The 15,817-nt window shown below is 43.9% G+C and overlaps 1 protein-coding gene across 2 annotated transcripts in view; it reads left to right on the forward strand.

Annotated features, from left to right (window-relative positions):
• Window positions 1-15,817, forward strand: part of TRPC5 (transient receptor potential cation channel subfamily C member 5) — a 272,451-nt gene that overhangs the window by 228,422 nt on the left and 28,212 nt on the right. For both annotated transcript variants that reach the window (XM_059050011.2, XM_067024307.1), the window contains exon 8: window positions 6,192-6,387. In XM_059050011.2, coding sequence (XP_058905994.1) covers window positions 6,192-6,387 — 196 coding nt within the window. The remainder of the gene's footprint in view (window positions 1-6,191; window positions 6,388-15,817) is intronic.

The raw sequence follows: 15,817 nt of genomic DNA on the forward strand, positions 1-15,817 counted from the left end.
ATCTCATTCAATGACACCAGACTCCTAGGAGTCATCTGGGACTCTCCCCCTCTACCCCAAGCAACACATTCTGTCTCACACTCAGCCCTGTCCATTCTACTTCCTAAATATCTCTTAAATCCATCCTCTGTACACACACACCCCCCAACTGTCTTGGTTCAGGCCTAAACCATCTCTCCCCAAAACAGTTGGGTCTTAAGTGGTCTTAAGTGGTCTCCCTGCCTCCAGTCTTGTCTCCCCCGCAAATAATTTCCCACCCACCACACAGAAGTTTCTAAATACTAGTCTTATCTTGTCGCCCCCTGGTCTCATGTCTGCCTGGTATCTGTATATTCTCCAGCAGAAAATTCTCCTCTTTCCTATAGCTCACAGGGCCTGGGAATCTGGACCCCGCCTCTCACGCCTCTCACTCCTCTCCTCCATAGTCAACATCTTGCTCTTCCCAACTTCAGGAGAGCATCTCGGCCCTACAGGCCTTTGTATATGACACGCCACTCCTGCCTGGAATGTCCATCCCCACCTGGCCAGCCTGGACAACTCTCATGCATCCTTCAAGCATCTGCCAAAGCCTCACCTGCTGTTTTAAGCCTTTTCTTACCCACTCTGACCCCACTCTCAGATACAGGTTCCTTCTGTGTTTCCCATGGCATTCTAAGTCCATCTCCATTATAATAGATAACCTATAATAGTAAAGGTACTAGTAATAATAATAATATAATAGATAACATATTTTAGTCATTTGTTGTCTCCCTTACCCACCAGACTGAGACCCCCATTTTAGAGGCCTTGCTCCTACCATAGCCATAAAGGGGTTCAACATACCCATTGAACAACTGAATGAAAGGATGAATTCTAGTAGCAATCCTATCTTCAATTCTAGAAGATTCACTTCTGCTTCTGCCCCCCTCACATGGCTGAAGTATCTAGCCAGCTCTGTCACTCTACTGATCCACTTTGAACTTGCTCTCAGTGAAAACCCTTGGCCTTTCTCCTACCTCCTTCATCCTGCATGTGGGCACTTGGCCAGAGAACAAAGCTCTACATTGATTCCTACTAAACTTCATCTTGTTAGTTCCAGCCCCTTGCTCCAAGCTGTTGGAATCTTGCTGAATCTCAATTCTGTCGTCCACTCTATTAGCTGTCTCTCCCAGTCTTGTATCATCTGAAGATCTAAAAAGCTTGCCACCTATTCTCATCCAAAGCATTGATAAAACTGTCATTCAGGCTTGGTATTCACTGGGTGGAATATTGGGTGGCTATTAAAATTACATTTATGAAATGTGTGATTTTTAACACATTTTTGACCGGAGACGTATTATGGTCCCAGGTGTTAGTTTCTGCAAAAATCCCCCAGTCAATAATGTGTTACAAACACAAAAATTGTACACACTATGATTGCAATGAACATAGCTGCTTCTATAATCTTTTATAGATTTATTCAACATTTACTCAGCAACTCCTATGTGCCAGGCAATGAGGATACAGAGTAAATGGCATCCTTATCCTCAAGAAGTTCATAGTCTAATGGAGAACACAAGTGAACAATTAGAATGGCTGCATTTTTAATGCTTACTATATGCCGAGCACTGTGCCAAGTGTGTTACATGCATTACTTTATGTGATTTAAAAAAAAAAAAAGGTGGTTAAGTGTTTGGACTCAAGAGTCAGAAGAGCTGGGTATAAATCCTACCTCTGCCATTTTCTGCCTGTGTGACTACTCTGTCCCTCAGTTTCTCATCTGAAAAAAAAAAAAAAGAATAGTAGCTACTTCATAGGGTTATTTTGAGAATCAAATATTACAATGTGTGCTTGGCACATAGTAAGAGCACAATAAATGATAACAGTTAGTATTTATCCTACAAATGACCATTTTAGAGATGAGGAAACTTGAAGTTTAAAGAGGCTGTGCCACTTTCCCAAAGTCATATGGTTAATAAGTAAAGGTGTCTAAAGTTTGCTCTTAGCCACTCACCTCTCTTGCTTCTACAGCATGACATGTGCCTTTATGGACTAAGGCTGGGCTGCTATGGGAGAATAAAAGAGGATCATCTAACCCCACCTTGTAGGAGAGGAGTCAGGGGAAACTTCTAGAGGAGGTGGGGCTTCAGCTGAGCCTGGCAGGTCAAACAAGAGTTGGGCAGAGAAGGAGACAGGACAGAAGTAGAGACTAGAGGTTGGGAATAGGGTGGGAGCACTCCAACCAGAGTTAGAAGCTTGTCAAAGGCAGGATGAAATGAGAAATTGCAGGTCTGGGGAACTGCAAAATGGGTAGGGATAACCAAAGAGATGACCATGCCTTTGCTCCATATGTGTTATCAGCACAACTTGTGAAAGGATGATGGCACTGCCTGCTTTCTCCCAAGGAGCCTTTCTCTTCTGGTACATCCTCCAGTTCTTCACTGGTCAGAATGAAGTCCAGAGGGGTAAATCTTCTCCATACTCCTGCTACCTTTTTTCTTTTTTAAAATATTTATTTGTTTATTTTAGTTTTGGCTGCACTGGGTCTTCGTTGCTGCGTGCTGGCTTTCTCTAGTTGCGGTGAGCAGGGGCTACTTTTCGTTGTGGTGCGCGGCCTTCTCATTGCAGTGGCTTCTCTTGTTGCAGAGCATGGGCTCTAGGCATGCTGGCTTCAGTAGTTGTGGCTCACGGGCTGTAGAGTGCAGGCTCAGTAGTTGTGGCACACAGGCTTAGTTGCTTTGCAGCTTGTGGGATCTTCCCGGACCAGGACTCGAACTCATGTCCCCTGCATTGGCAGGTGGATTCTTAACCACTGCACCACCAGGGAAGTCCCTCCTGCTACCTTTCGAAAGATTAAGTCCTCATCTCAAAGACAAGGCTTTCAGCAAGGGACATAAGAACTACAGTTCCCATCTCTATTCTACTGAGCAGCTCTTAGCTTTGTGATCTATTTATGGATGGCTCCCAACATGCACAAATCCCCCTTAACCAGATGGTATGGATTTGTCTTCCCAACAGTTAACATCAAGTCTTCTTGAATCTTTGTATCTTCACTTTGTGCCCCTTGTTGAGCTAGCAAGTTCCATATGTTTGCTGACTCTCCGCTAAATAAAAATGGACTGATTGTTTTCTCTCAGGTCATCTCCTTTAAAATCAAAATAATATTCCTTTGGCATTAGGATCTGCAGTTTAGTCAACAAATCTTTCTATCCCTGTGATAATTGTATTATGGACCTGACCACCAAGTACCCCTAGGTAATGGCCCTTTCCCTGTGAATTCAACTGAGTCTAGAAGCCTAGAAGACAGAGCTTCCTATAGATGTCTCATCAGATGCGCTTATCTATCTACCCCAAATGTCAGTCACTCATTTTATCCCGGCATGCCTTTCAATAAACCAGATTCTCCTAATGGCCGGACCATGTTGTGACATTTTGTGCCTCATGTCAAGGGCATTCTCATTATCAACCACCAAAACTGAGGAACAATCTTTACCCCTCTTCTTATCTCTTGTAGAGTTATACCTATAGGGTCCCCCTAACTAGAATATCACCACAGTTTAGGGCAGATTTTAAATGCCCGGACTTTCACTTTTAGGAATCTTTGTATCAGTCATTGGAATGGCTAGTATTAAACTCTACACTCAAGCATTAACCATTGCAATTTTCATTGTTTCGGGGCTGGGGGTGAAGGAGTATAACATCATCCATTCTGGAGAAGCAACTGATGAAGTAAGACCCTGCCAACTTATTGATGACATACTTGCCCTGGCTTGTGGCCTTGTTGTCCGTCATGCAATCAACAAACACACAATGAATGCTTTCTATATTCAAGGACACTCAACTTCCAGAGACTCTGGTTCTTCAGTGTCATTCCTAATTGCTGCAGCTGCTTTCTGTTTTTCTGAACGATATATTCCCTTGCTTTTGCTTATCCAGCTGCTGGGCTAGCTTCTTGTGCCATTGCTGGCCTCCTGCCTGCCCTGACTTCAAATGGACACGGCCAGGTCCTAGAAAGGCCTTCCTAACAGAACCAGACTCTTGAACCCTATATCTGCCCCATTTTTGAAACTCTGCCTGGCTCTGTGATGCATTGTATCGCCTGGCCCTGACTTGTAGAATCTCCTGGAAATTCAGATCCTGTGATAGGTCTGACTTGTCATATTCTGGTTCTTGTTCCCTGGCCCTTGAAGTCCAGACTCTCATCTTACTGTTGATTCTCAAATGTTTCACCATCTGGCACTTACTTTCATCAAACAAAAAACAGATTTCTTCCTTCTTGGCTAGCTCTCAAGTAATGTGATACTGAAAAGATAGTGGAAGCTATCCACAATGATTAGAGAAGAGCCATTTAACAGGTTGAAAAGGGCTATGTGCATGTTGCCCAGGCAGCCCCAAAGGAGGCCCCCTGAGAATCAGGCCACTGCAGAGCACAACCTTCATCAAAACGAACTAACACTCACTGTGAAGCCTACTGAATGTGCAATTGTCAATGGGTTTGGAATCTTCTAGACCTTAATCCAGTGATAACTGTAATAGTAATATGTCTTCATTCATTTATTCAACAAATATTATTGAGTGCCTATTACGTGCCAGGTACATAGTAGCTGTACGTCTGTCTCTTTCCTCATAGAGCTTACATACTAGTGGGGGACGAACAGAAAATCAACATTTAAATAAAAATGTACTAAATAATATAATTTTAGAGTTTTAAGTGCTACCAAAAAACTGAAACAAGACAACAGGATAGAGAATAACCCGTGAAGCTACTTTAGGTAGAGTGACCCTGGGGACCCCGTCTGAGGAAGTGACATTTGAACTGAGACCTCAATGATGATAAGGAGACAGCCATGCAGAGAACAGGGGTAAGACCACTCCCAGACAGAGGAAATCTTGAAAACACTGCCCATACATACCCCTGAAATGAACCCAAGAACCAATCCCTCAGACTCTCAAAATATATTGGGCTATAAAAACAACACATTTTGAGCAATTGAAAAGTTACATCTATTCTTTTTTTTTTTTTGCGGTACGCGGGCCTCTCACTGTTGTGGCCCCTCCCGTTGCGGAGCACAGGCTCCGGACGCGCAGGCTCAGCGGCCATGGCTCACGGGCCCAGCCGCTCCGCGGCATGTGGGATCTTCCCGGGCCGGGGCACGAACCCATGTCCCCTGCAGCAGCAGGCGGGCTCTCAACCACTGCACCACCAGGGAAGCCCTACTCTATTCTTAAAGTAGCATTTCTTAACTTCTATGCCTCTTCTGTGTGCTTGGGAAAAGGTTGGTTTGTGCCACCCAGGAGCTGGCTGCACTGTATTGCTGTATGCACAGATTTCTGAATATGATGCAAAAGAAACCCTGGACCCCCAAAACATATCATTGCAAAAGTTACATATTTGGATGTGGAGACTATGAGAGGAAACCATAATTTGTGAAGCCACCTAATGTAGAATAATGCAGTGATTTGGGGAGGTCAGAAGAACCTGGAGTTGAATTCTAGCTCAGCACATATAAATCATATAAATGGGTGACCTTGGGCAAGTTATTCAATCTCTGAACCTCTGTTTCCTCAGCAGTAACAATAAAGTTTTTATAAGGATCATGATGTTAACGTATGTAAAGTGCCTAGTATGCTTATATAGTAAGTCCTCAATAATTGTTAGTTAATATATCATTAAAAATAATTCATATAAATGTTCACTCAAGAATCCTTAAGCTCCTCCACTGAGATTAGCTCCATTCTGGGCCCTGTGGAAACCATAAAAGAAGTATCAGAAATGGTTTAAGTTGCTCATGTTCACTCAGCTGGCAAGTGTCAGAGCTGAGTTTTTAACCTAGGGCAATCTAATCCAAGCACCATATTCTTAGCCACTGCATTTATTGCCTCTATGTAATTAGAAAGGTAGTAAACCACATGGTCTGCAGATGAAGGAGAAAGTTTGATGTAGGAAGTAGCCCTTGAAATAAATCTTGGCAAATTATAGGCTCTGCATAGACTGAGAAGAGGAAGATGGTATTCCAGGTGGAAAGGCAAAGCATAAGACATAGAATTGGGAACAAACAAACTGACCTGGCTGGTTCGTGTTGGGGAAGAGACCAAAATACGTGAGATCATGAGTCTACCTGTTGGGATGCAAATCAGGCAGCTTCCTTATTAATTAAGCAAATCGCCTCATGTTTTTGCTCTTTCTTGCTCCTCCTAGAGAATTAACTAACCTATTCTTTGATCTCTTTTAGGCTCTTTGAAACCCTTCAGTCACTCTTCTGGTCTGTATTTGGCCTTTTAAATCTCTATGTTACCAATGTAAAAGCCAGACACGAGTTCACAGAGTTTGTGGGAGCCACCATGTTTGGGACGTACAATGTCATCTCCCTGGTAGTGCTGCTGAACATGCTGATCGCCATGATGAACAACTCCTACCAGCTTATTGCCGTGAGTAGCTTTGCTCTATAAGGGCGGTTACCTTGGTTTCAGGAGTGGTCACAGTGGCCTGGAGCCCATTGGAAACTCAATAATATAGTCTGTCTGCCTTAGTTATTTTACATGAGCTTTTCCAGCTATTAGACTGAATTATTTCTTTCCAAAGTAACTCAGTTTGGACTCTTAGTCCATTGGATCTCAGTAGTCTAGAAGATGTTCTAGTTAATAAGACCTTTTGGTTACCTGTTAAAATTATGTTTAAATCTCTGAATCCATTTTCTTGCCTTAGTAAGAAGAGCTCAGGAGGTATGGGCAGTTTGACTACAACACATCCCCTCACTAATCTCCAGGGTTGATTGAGCTGATCCAGTTCTCTAGGCGAGAGGGCTTTATCTCCATCTTCACTGCAGACCTCTCCCTCCCAAAACTGAGCAGTCCATTGCCAAGGACAACCTTCTCAGAGAGTTGCTATTTTTTTTTTTTTATCAACAATGTATGAGTAACTGCAGTCCACTGTGGCATGCTATCGCTGAATCTTTGACCATCATGTTATCATTTAGATCAGTAGCGTTTATGACTCTAAACTAGAAATGGCGAAGGTATAGGATATGGGATCAGTCCAAGCCCTGTCCTGGTTTTTGATGTCAAAATAAACATCTAAACTTAGCTTATTTTCTTATGATCTAACTATCATTTCTAGAAACGGAGTATCAGCAAAGAAGTTCTGGCTATCTGAGGTCCTGCTTACTTGAGTATCAGTGAATTTATATCTTTAGTTGTGTATGTGTATATATATACCATATTTTCTTTACCCATACTTTCTTTATCCATACGTCAACGGATACTTAGGTTGTTTGCATGTCTTGTCTATTGTGAATAATACTGCACTGAATATGGGGGTGCAGATATCTGTTCAAGACAGTGATTTCATTTCCGTCAGATAAATACCCAGAAGTGCAATTTCTGGACCATATGGTAGCTCTACTTTTAATTTTTTAAGGAACCTCCATGCTGTTTTCCATAGTGGCTGCACCAGTTTTCATTTCCACCAACAGTGCACCAGAGTTCCCTTTTTTCCATACCCTCACCACAACTTATCTTTTATCTTTTTTATAATAGTCATTCTAACAGGTATGAGGTGATATCTCATTGTGATTTTGATTTACATGTACCTGTTGGTCATTTGTATGTCTGACTCGATGGTCTTTAATATCCTTGCCAGCTCTGATATCCTATGAGTCTGAGTGTCTACAGATGAATAGGATAGGCTCTCAAGGTCCCTTCTAGGTTGAAATTCTATCTGTTGCTTTTGAAATGGAATATAGTTCAATTTCTTTCTCTCTCTCTCTCCTTCAAACCTAACTAGGCCAACAACTCAAACACTCTATGCTCACTCCTAGCCTGTCTTTATAAGGGGGAAAGGCATAGAATTTCAGGGGCTTGTTTTTCCACCACTATGCCTATCAGCCAAACCCCCTACTCCTACCGAGGATGGCAATATTCATGCTGAGGCATTTGTCATTTTCTCCCTGGCTGTCTTGTAGCTGATTGTTCCTAATGGCAGAGGAAAAGGGAGATAGGGCTGTAGCGTCTCCTACTGAGTTCAGTGACATTTTGCTAGGAAGGGTAGAAATCTTCAACTCCAGCTCTCTCACTTGCTGGTAGTAGTGTTTTCATGCTACCTACTGTTGCACCTGAAGGAAACACCTCAGCCTGAGAGAGAGCTGGGGGGTGGGGTTTGCAGAGAGATGGCCTTAATAGGGTCTATATCATCTCACACATCTAGAGTCATGGCCAACCATTCTGAATACTACCCGCTGCTTTGGGATCCTCTGTAAATGTGTCTTTATTGGGCAACCTGATTCCAAAAATATCTGGTTCTGCTTACATGGTAAAGACCAGCAAGTGGATTTGATTCCACTTGCAACATCTCCACTTCAGTATTAATGCAGTTTTTAGAAAGGCCCAGATATGGGGGAAAGGTTACAGGAAGGGAAGCCACTGAAGACAAAAATCTCTCCTACATCAAAAGGTACCACAGGCTGACTCAGTCTAAGTAGAGACTCAGTTATTGACAGGTTTCACTGTGAATCTGTTCACCTGTGCTCTGTGGTCCCAGCCAACATCAGCAGGTGAAGCTGGCCATATTGTATATTATTATTAGTGTTGTTTGCAATTAGCAGTGATTTACTCTCCTCCCTTTGTCCTTACATCTCCCTCAAGCTGCTTATTTCCCTCTGTGACACTTCTTTCAACACATCCACCTTGTCTCTGCCTTTCCTGATGTGTATGCTTCCAGGTCCATCAAGTGAAGCTGCCCTTGATACCATTTTAATTAAGTTCACCCATATATAAATATTAGGTGGGAGAAACAGACCAGTCCCAAAAAAGTAATTTAACTCAGGCCCTCTTCCTACCCCAACTCACCCACAAAGGGCATCTCTGTTGCCTGAGATCGGTCCTCAGAAAACGTGAGGCTCATGATGATCTGTGATCAAGCTTCACTCAGCAAGTTAATAAGAACCTCGGTTTCTTTGGCTGCTGTGAACTGTTCGCGCTAATGCTGAGAGCAAGTAAACAGCGCTTGCCTCACTAAGCCACATCTGCTGGATGGCTTGGGGAGAGGCCATATATGTAGGACTGGTTGTATCCCTTGGGGTGGCAGCATTTGGAGGCTCAGATGATGGATGGACTCTCCCACTGCGTAAGACAGCCATGCAAATGAAGACATTCTTCAGAAAAATACCTGGCGCCGCAAAAACAGCGGGCAAAGCTGGAAGGGGCCACTGCACACCATGGAAGTGCCAGGGAGGGCAGGTGGTCTCCGTGCCTTCCCTTAGTCATCCGGGACCAACCTCAGACTCTCAAAACTCAGAGAAGAAGGCAGCACTTGACACGCTACACCACGATTTGTAACTAATCAAGCAGATAAACAACTGCTATGCACTATTACAGTCCCTGGTTGTTAAAATATTAAAATATTTTCATACCAGTTGGTAAATAGCTGCCACTCCAGCTGTTGCCTCTGGGACACCTCCAGGTCACCCCACAATCCAGCAAGTAACGGGTAACACCTGGAGCAGCAGGTATTATCCACGCCCCTGCTCCAGTGCTATTGTTGGCGTACATTCTGATTGGTCAGTTTCTCAGTCTGACTATTATTGTGGCGGGTACAGTGCTAAAATGTTCCCCCAAGATTTCCCGCCCTAATCATTAGGACTGTGAATATGATGAGATAGCACACTTGTGATTACGTTGCATTACATGGCAAAAGGGGTTTTGCAGATATAATTAAGGTTACTAATCAGGGAAATTATCCAGGTGGGCCTAATCTAATCACATGAGTCTTTTTAAAAGCGGAGTTTTTCCAGCTGGTAGCAGAAGAGAATGTCAGAGATTTGAAGCACAGGGAGGATTTGATGTGTCATTGCTGGCTTGAAGATGGAGGGAGTCATGTGGTAAAAAAAATATGGGCAGCCTCTAGGAGTTGAGAATGGCCCCCAGCTGACAGCCTGCATGGAAGTGGGGACCTCAGTCCTACTACCACAAGGAAATGAATTCTGCCAACAACATAAATGAACTTGAAACAGATTCTTCTCCAGAGTCTCTAGATAACAGCTGAGCTATGCTGACACCTTGATTTCAGTCTTGGGAAGGCCAATGTGACTGAAGTGGAGTGCACAAAAGGGAGAGAAGTAAGAGATGAGGTCAGAGAGGTAATGGGGGTGAGGGACAGATCATGTAGGGCCTGACGGACCTTTGTGAAGACTTTGGCTTCTTCTCTGAGTGAAATGGGGAGCTGTGGGTTTTAAACAGAGGAGGTACATGATCTAACTGGCATTTTAATAAGATTGCTGTGGCTGATTGAAAAAAGATGGAATGGTACTGGGACAGAGACAAATTATGAGACCATTGCATTGACCCAGACAAGAGCTGTTGGTGGCTTAGACAAGGGTGGTCATCATGGACACAATGAGAAATGGTCAGGTTCTAGATACATTTCAAAAATAGATCCAGTTTGCTGATGGAGATGTGGGGTGTGAACAAAAGAGAGGAGTCAAGGATGGCACCATGATTTTGGGCCTTGAGTAACTGGAAGGGTGGATTCATCCCTTACTGAGTTGGGGAAGAGTGGGAAAGGAACAGGCTTGGGAGGGGGCAGAGATCCAGAGTTGGGTTTTAGACATGTAGAGTGAGAAATGCCTATTAGACATCTGAGTGGAGATGTTGGGTAGGCAGTGGTTTACAGGTCCAGCGGAGAAGCTGGAGACAGAGATTTGGGAGTCGCAGTATGTCCACAGTATTTAAAACCATGGGACTTGGAGAGATCACAACGGGAGTGACTGTGCATAGAAAAGAGATCCAAAAATGAGGCTCAGGTACTCCAATGTTTAGAGGTTGGAAAGACAGAATTGATCACGCAAAGAAACAGAAAGAACAACCAGAGAGGTAGGAGAAAAACCAGAGTAGTGGACTGTATTACAATATGTATGATTCCCCATTATACTGGTAAAGCCATATGGTGGAGAGTGGTAGAGCCTAGATTTGAACTGAGGTAGTCTAACCCCAAGGCGCATGCACAGAACCACTATCCTATCACATTGACACTTACCTTGAGGCCAAGAAGCACTGGAAATGCACTTTCACTACAAGGTCTCTAACACATCTTCTTTCCTGCCCCAGTTATACCACCATTCTGAACTGTCCGATCACCTTGTCCTACCAGTTCCAGCGCCTGTAGATTTCATTTAGATAGGAATCACTGACACTTCTTCCAACATAACTGTGTACTCTTAGTACCCAAGAACTGTTGCTTAATAAAACATAAACCCTGCCAGCCAAGTCATCTAAGGGATAGTATATCCTCTTCCCAAGTGAAGGAGCTGCTCAATTCAAGTTGTAGAAATTTTATGACATTGAAGCCAAGCCATTTCAAATTTTAATAACTGTCTCTTCCCTTTGGGATGCCCTCAAGCAATCTAGATACCGATTTTTCTCATTGACTTTTTCTCATTAGACTTTTCCCTGTTGCCAAACCATTGTCTGGAATCTGATCAGAAATTGCTACATTTCACTAACAAGAAAACAAACATTCAGAATGGCAGAGGACATTTTCATTGTCCCCTCCACTCACCCCAGGTGATGGGGAACCTAGGAAAACCTGCTGATAATCCCATTTCAGTCAAAAATCTACATTTTCTGGTAGATTTGGAAAAATCCACAAAAATCCACAAAGCCTAGGTGCTATAACTGATATAAAGGTAAAGACACAGTAGATGCCTTTAGGGAGCTTTAAATCTAGAGGGAAAAGTCTGCCTTGAGTCAAATAACAGTAGTGCTATTACTGTGAGTATATAATAGTGATTACAGAGAGCATGGGCTCTCTTTCTGCCTCATTTGACTCCTCTGTAAAATGGGGATGGATAATTAGGCTTTTCATCTGCTGCTTACTCTCAGATCCATTCCCTGTTCATTTCCTGCTCTGTTCTGTATCAGCGAACTACATTCCCCACAGTCCCTTGCCATTTGTTTCCGTGTGGGTTTGACCAACCAGAAGGTAGGAAGAAGAGAGAAGCTAGGATATTTCTTCCCCATCCCCAACCTTACTTTTTGTGGCAACTCCAGCAGCAGCTGTGTTTCCTACGTGGCTCACCTCCAACTACCACCAGGCATCCCACCCCTCCTTGGCCCCGGCTTCTGCAGGGCAGCCCCATCTTGGCTCGAGCTCCCACCAGATAGCCCCAGTCTACAAGCTCTGGAAACACCACTCACCACGTCTTTCAGTCGTTACTCCAACTCCAGGGATAAGAGGGGCTTCCTGTTGCTGCAAATCTCTGAGTTGCCTCACTGCCCTGTGTTTGGTTTCTCAGCTCTTCCATCACCCGTGACTACCCTCTGTATTAAATCTCCATGTTTGAAAGGCTTAAAGTGATTTCTGTTTTTCTGGCTACCCCCCAACCAGTACCTATCTGATTGCGTTGCTGTGAGGCTGATTTAGAAATTACATATTGAGCTGAGCCTTGAGGTCAAATCTGGAAAGACAGGAAAGTGAGGATGGCTTTCAGATCTCATTTCTGGCAGGGAAATAGCTTGCACACCAGCAAGGATTGGCCTGGTGTTTATGGGGGGCAGTAAGAGTGTAGGAGCTGGCCTCACTCCTTTCTACCTCCCATTCTTTGATTCCACATGAAAATACCTTCAGATGGGAAGGAAGTCCTTCCTGTGCCAACAGGAAACATGTCCCAGCAAGGAGGAGAAGCATGAAGCAGAGTCACATCTCTAGGAGCTTGATGATGAAGTTTAGAGCCTGCCTTTAGAAAAATAATTTTTAAAGATGGGATCTGCTTTTGTGGCTTCCCACATCCCCATGCTGAGCCCTCATGCTGCTGTCTACCTGGCTTAGCACAGCACCCCGGGTTGACTGCCTTACCTTACCCAGACCTTACCTGGACAAGCCCCTTGCTTCCACCTCTAGTCCCAAGCTGAGGTTTTTCTCTCCTAAGGCTTAGAGAAATCAGTAATAAGAATATCTGGCATAGATACAAGCCTTTATTAAATCCCAGGCACTTTCTATCTCATATCATTATAACTACTATAAAAAAAAAATGGTCTGAAGAACCTAGGGGCAGGACAGGAATAAAGATGCAGACATAGAGAATAGACTTGAGGGCATGGGGAGGGGGAAGGGTAAGCTGGGATGAAGTGAGAGAGTGACATGGACATATATACACTACCAAATGTAAAATAGATAGCTAGTGGGAAGCAGCTGAATAGCACAGGGAGATCAGCTCAGTGCTTTGTGACCACCTAGAGGGGCGAGATAGGGACGGTGGGAGGGAGACGCAAGAGGGAGGGGATATGGGGATATATGTACAAGTATAGCTGATTCACTTTGTTATAAAGCAGAAACTAACACACCATTGTAAAGCAATTATACTCCAATAAAGATGTTAAAAAAATAATAACTACCATTTATTGAGCACTTATAATGTGCCAGACTCTATACAAAGCACTTTTCATGTACATTTTCTCATTAAATCCTTACAACTACCTGAGGTAGGTACTATTAACAATTCAATTTTATAGGTGAGGAAACTGAGGCACAGAGGTCAAAGTGACTGGCCCAAGGGCACACTCTTCATAAGGGCCCCAGCAGGTCTATCTGATCCAAAGTAATAATGAAACCATATCTCCTCCTTTCCTGCCTGCATCCCAACCCCCCAGGCCCTGGTGCAAGCCTTCCATACAACCTCAGACTCCCACCAGCTTCACCCTTCTACTTGGTTCACTGACTCATGGACTCTCCCCTGGCTTCTAACCAGAGCGATCCTCTAATGATCCCTAAGGAGTCTTCTCCTTGTTTCTGGAGACTAAGTGACTTCTTCTGTTTTCCTCAGCTGAGATTTCCTGCCCCACAACCCTCAACACAGACACACACACACACACACACACACACACACACACACACACACACACACACACACACACACTAGCTCTCCTTTTCTTTCCTTTTTTTTTTTTTTTGCCCACCAGACTTCAAACTTCTGGTTTCTTCTTAGTTCTGTCCCTAATATCCCCAGCCTCCCCAAATGAACAATCAGACAAACCACCTGAAATCATCACACCCACAGAGGGTAAAAAGTTCAGAGCTACAAAGCTTATTGGCATGACAAGAACTCCTCGTTCAACTTACACATCCTGCCTTGAGCCCTCTCAGCCCTGTTCCTTCCCAGACAGCTCTTGGACACCTGAAAGCCTCACTTGAAATTATATCCACGCCAGCAAATGGACTGATTATCCACCCTCCAGCTTCAGAGGAGGAGAGAGGAGCATTCTCTCCGCAAACGCTGCAGGGGGCACCAAAGGCTGACTTTTCAGACTTCCAGGCCTGACTGGGCCTGGCCCTCCCCCTGGTGGTCTAACACAGAAATGGATTCCTGTTGATTCTGCATCAACACCCACTCGTGGTTTTGTCAGCAAGCTGTCTGAGAGCCTGCATCTGCTGGGGATGAGAGCACTCTGCCTCAAAATGCTGAGGGTTATATTTTGGCAGGTCTCTGCTGAGCCTTTGATGCCTGCTGCTGCCTGGTAATGATTTTGGTGACCGACAAAGATGCAAGTGGAAATGGGAAGAGGACAAGTGAAGGGAAGTGGGTTTTCTTTCCCTGTGCTAAAGGACAACCAAACAGGGCAGATGCCTGGACTGCTTCTCTGCATCCCAGACTCACCTGCCCTGGATGTTCCTCAGGAACATCAGTAGTTGTCATGGAGACTCTATCTTGGGTAACTCAAACAGAAACAGGACCAACTATGTAAGTGACGGGTAGGGCCTAATGCCTGAAGAATACCTTTGCTCTTCTGCCAGCTGATTCCTTTAATCTTTCATCCATTCACTTAACAGTAACTATCTCTTGGATGGATAAATGAATGAATTTAACAAATGATTATTGAGAGACTACCATGTACTCTACTATGTTCTTGGCACTGGGCATACAGTAGGTAACAGGGGAGCAAGAAAGATGTGGTCCCTGTTCTCATGGGGTTGACAGTCATGGAACTACAGTTTCAAGTTTCACTATTTGCATTTCATTTCTTTAAGACTGCACTTTACCTTTTTCAGGTCATGGATTGCTTTGATAATCTGATGAAGCAAACATGCATACAATTTAGCATAAATCTCAGAGGATTCATAGACATCCTCCCACTGTCCTGCTGAAATCCCTCACCTTAAGACCTTGTCCCCAGTTATAATAGAAATATGTTTCAAGTTGTTAGTAGGTGACTTATGACTTAGTGTGAGTTCAATCCCTTACTGAGATCAGGTTTTCATGGGGAGCCAAGCGAGTGAGGAAAATGTACCTGAAGAAGACTGGAGATAGGACACCAATAAGAGAAAGAGATTGGAGGCACTGGAGGAAAATGTCACCATCATCACAATTTTGCAAAGGATCGGGTCTGTGCAACAGTCCCCAAGCCAAAGGTGCCTTCAACCACTACATAAAATAACAACTATGGATGGACAACCTGGAAACAAGCTGAGAAGACCTGGCCTTCCTATGGATTGGCCTCTGAATGTTCTCTTCATAGGCTACAAATAATATTGGTGGAAAAGTCAAATGTCCATGGCCCAAAGGCCATTGTTGAGGAATGTGTTCTTCTTGGCTTCTGCCTTGATTCTTGTTCTGGGCATCAAGAATCAATTGACTGGAAAGCTATCTGATACAAATGTTCTTTAATTTCTGAGCAGCTTGAGGTTTAGAAACTAAACATGAGATCTGAGTGATTAATATTAATTAGGTCTCTCTCTTGCTGTGGTCACCAGAGCCCTGTGTTGTAGCCCGGTTCAGCGTGAGAGACAGCCTGGGCCAGGAGGTGGCCTTTAGCTACAACACAGAAGCCAAAATAACCCAGAGGAGCCTCGGAGGTTACGACCTACTGCAAT

This window comes from Kogia breviceps, chromosome X, assembly GCF_026419965.1.
Source record: "Kogia breviceps isolate mKogBre1 chromosome X, mKogBre1 haplotype 1, whole genome shotgun sequence".
In the NCBI taxonomy this organism is placed as follows: domain Eukaryota; kingdom Metazoa; phylum Chordata; class Mammalia; order Artiodactyla; family Physeteridae; genus Kogia; species Kogia breviceps.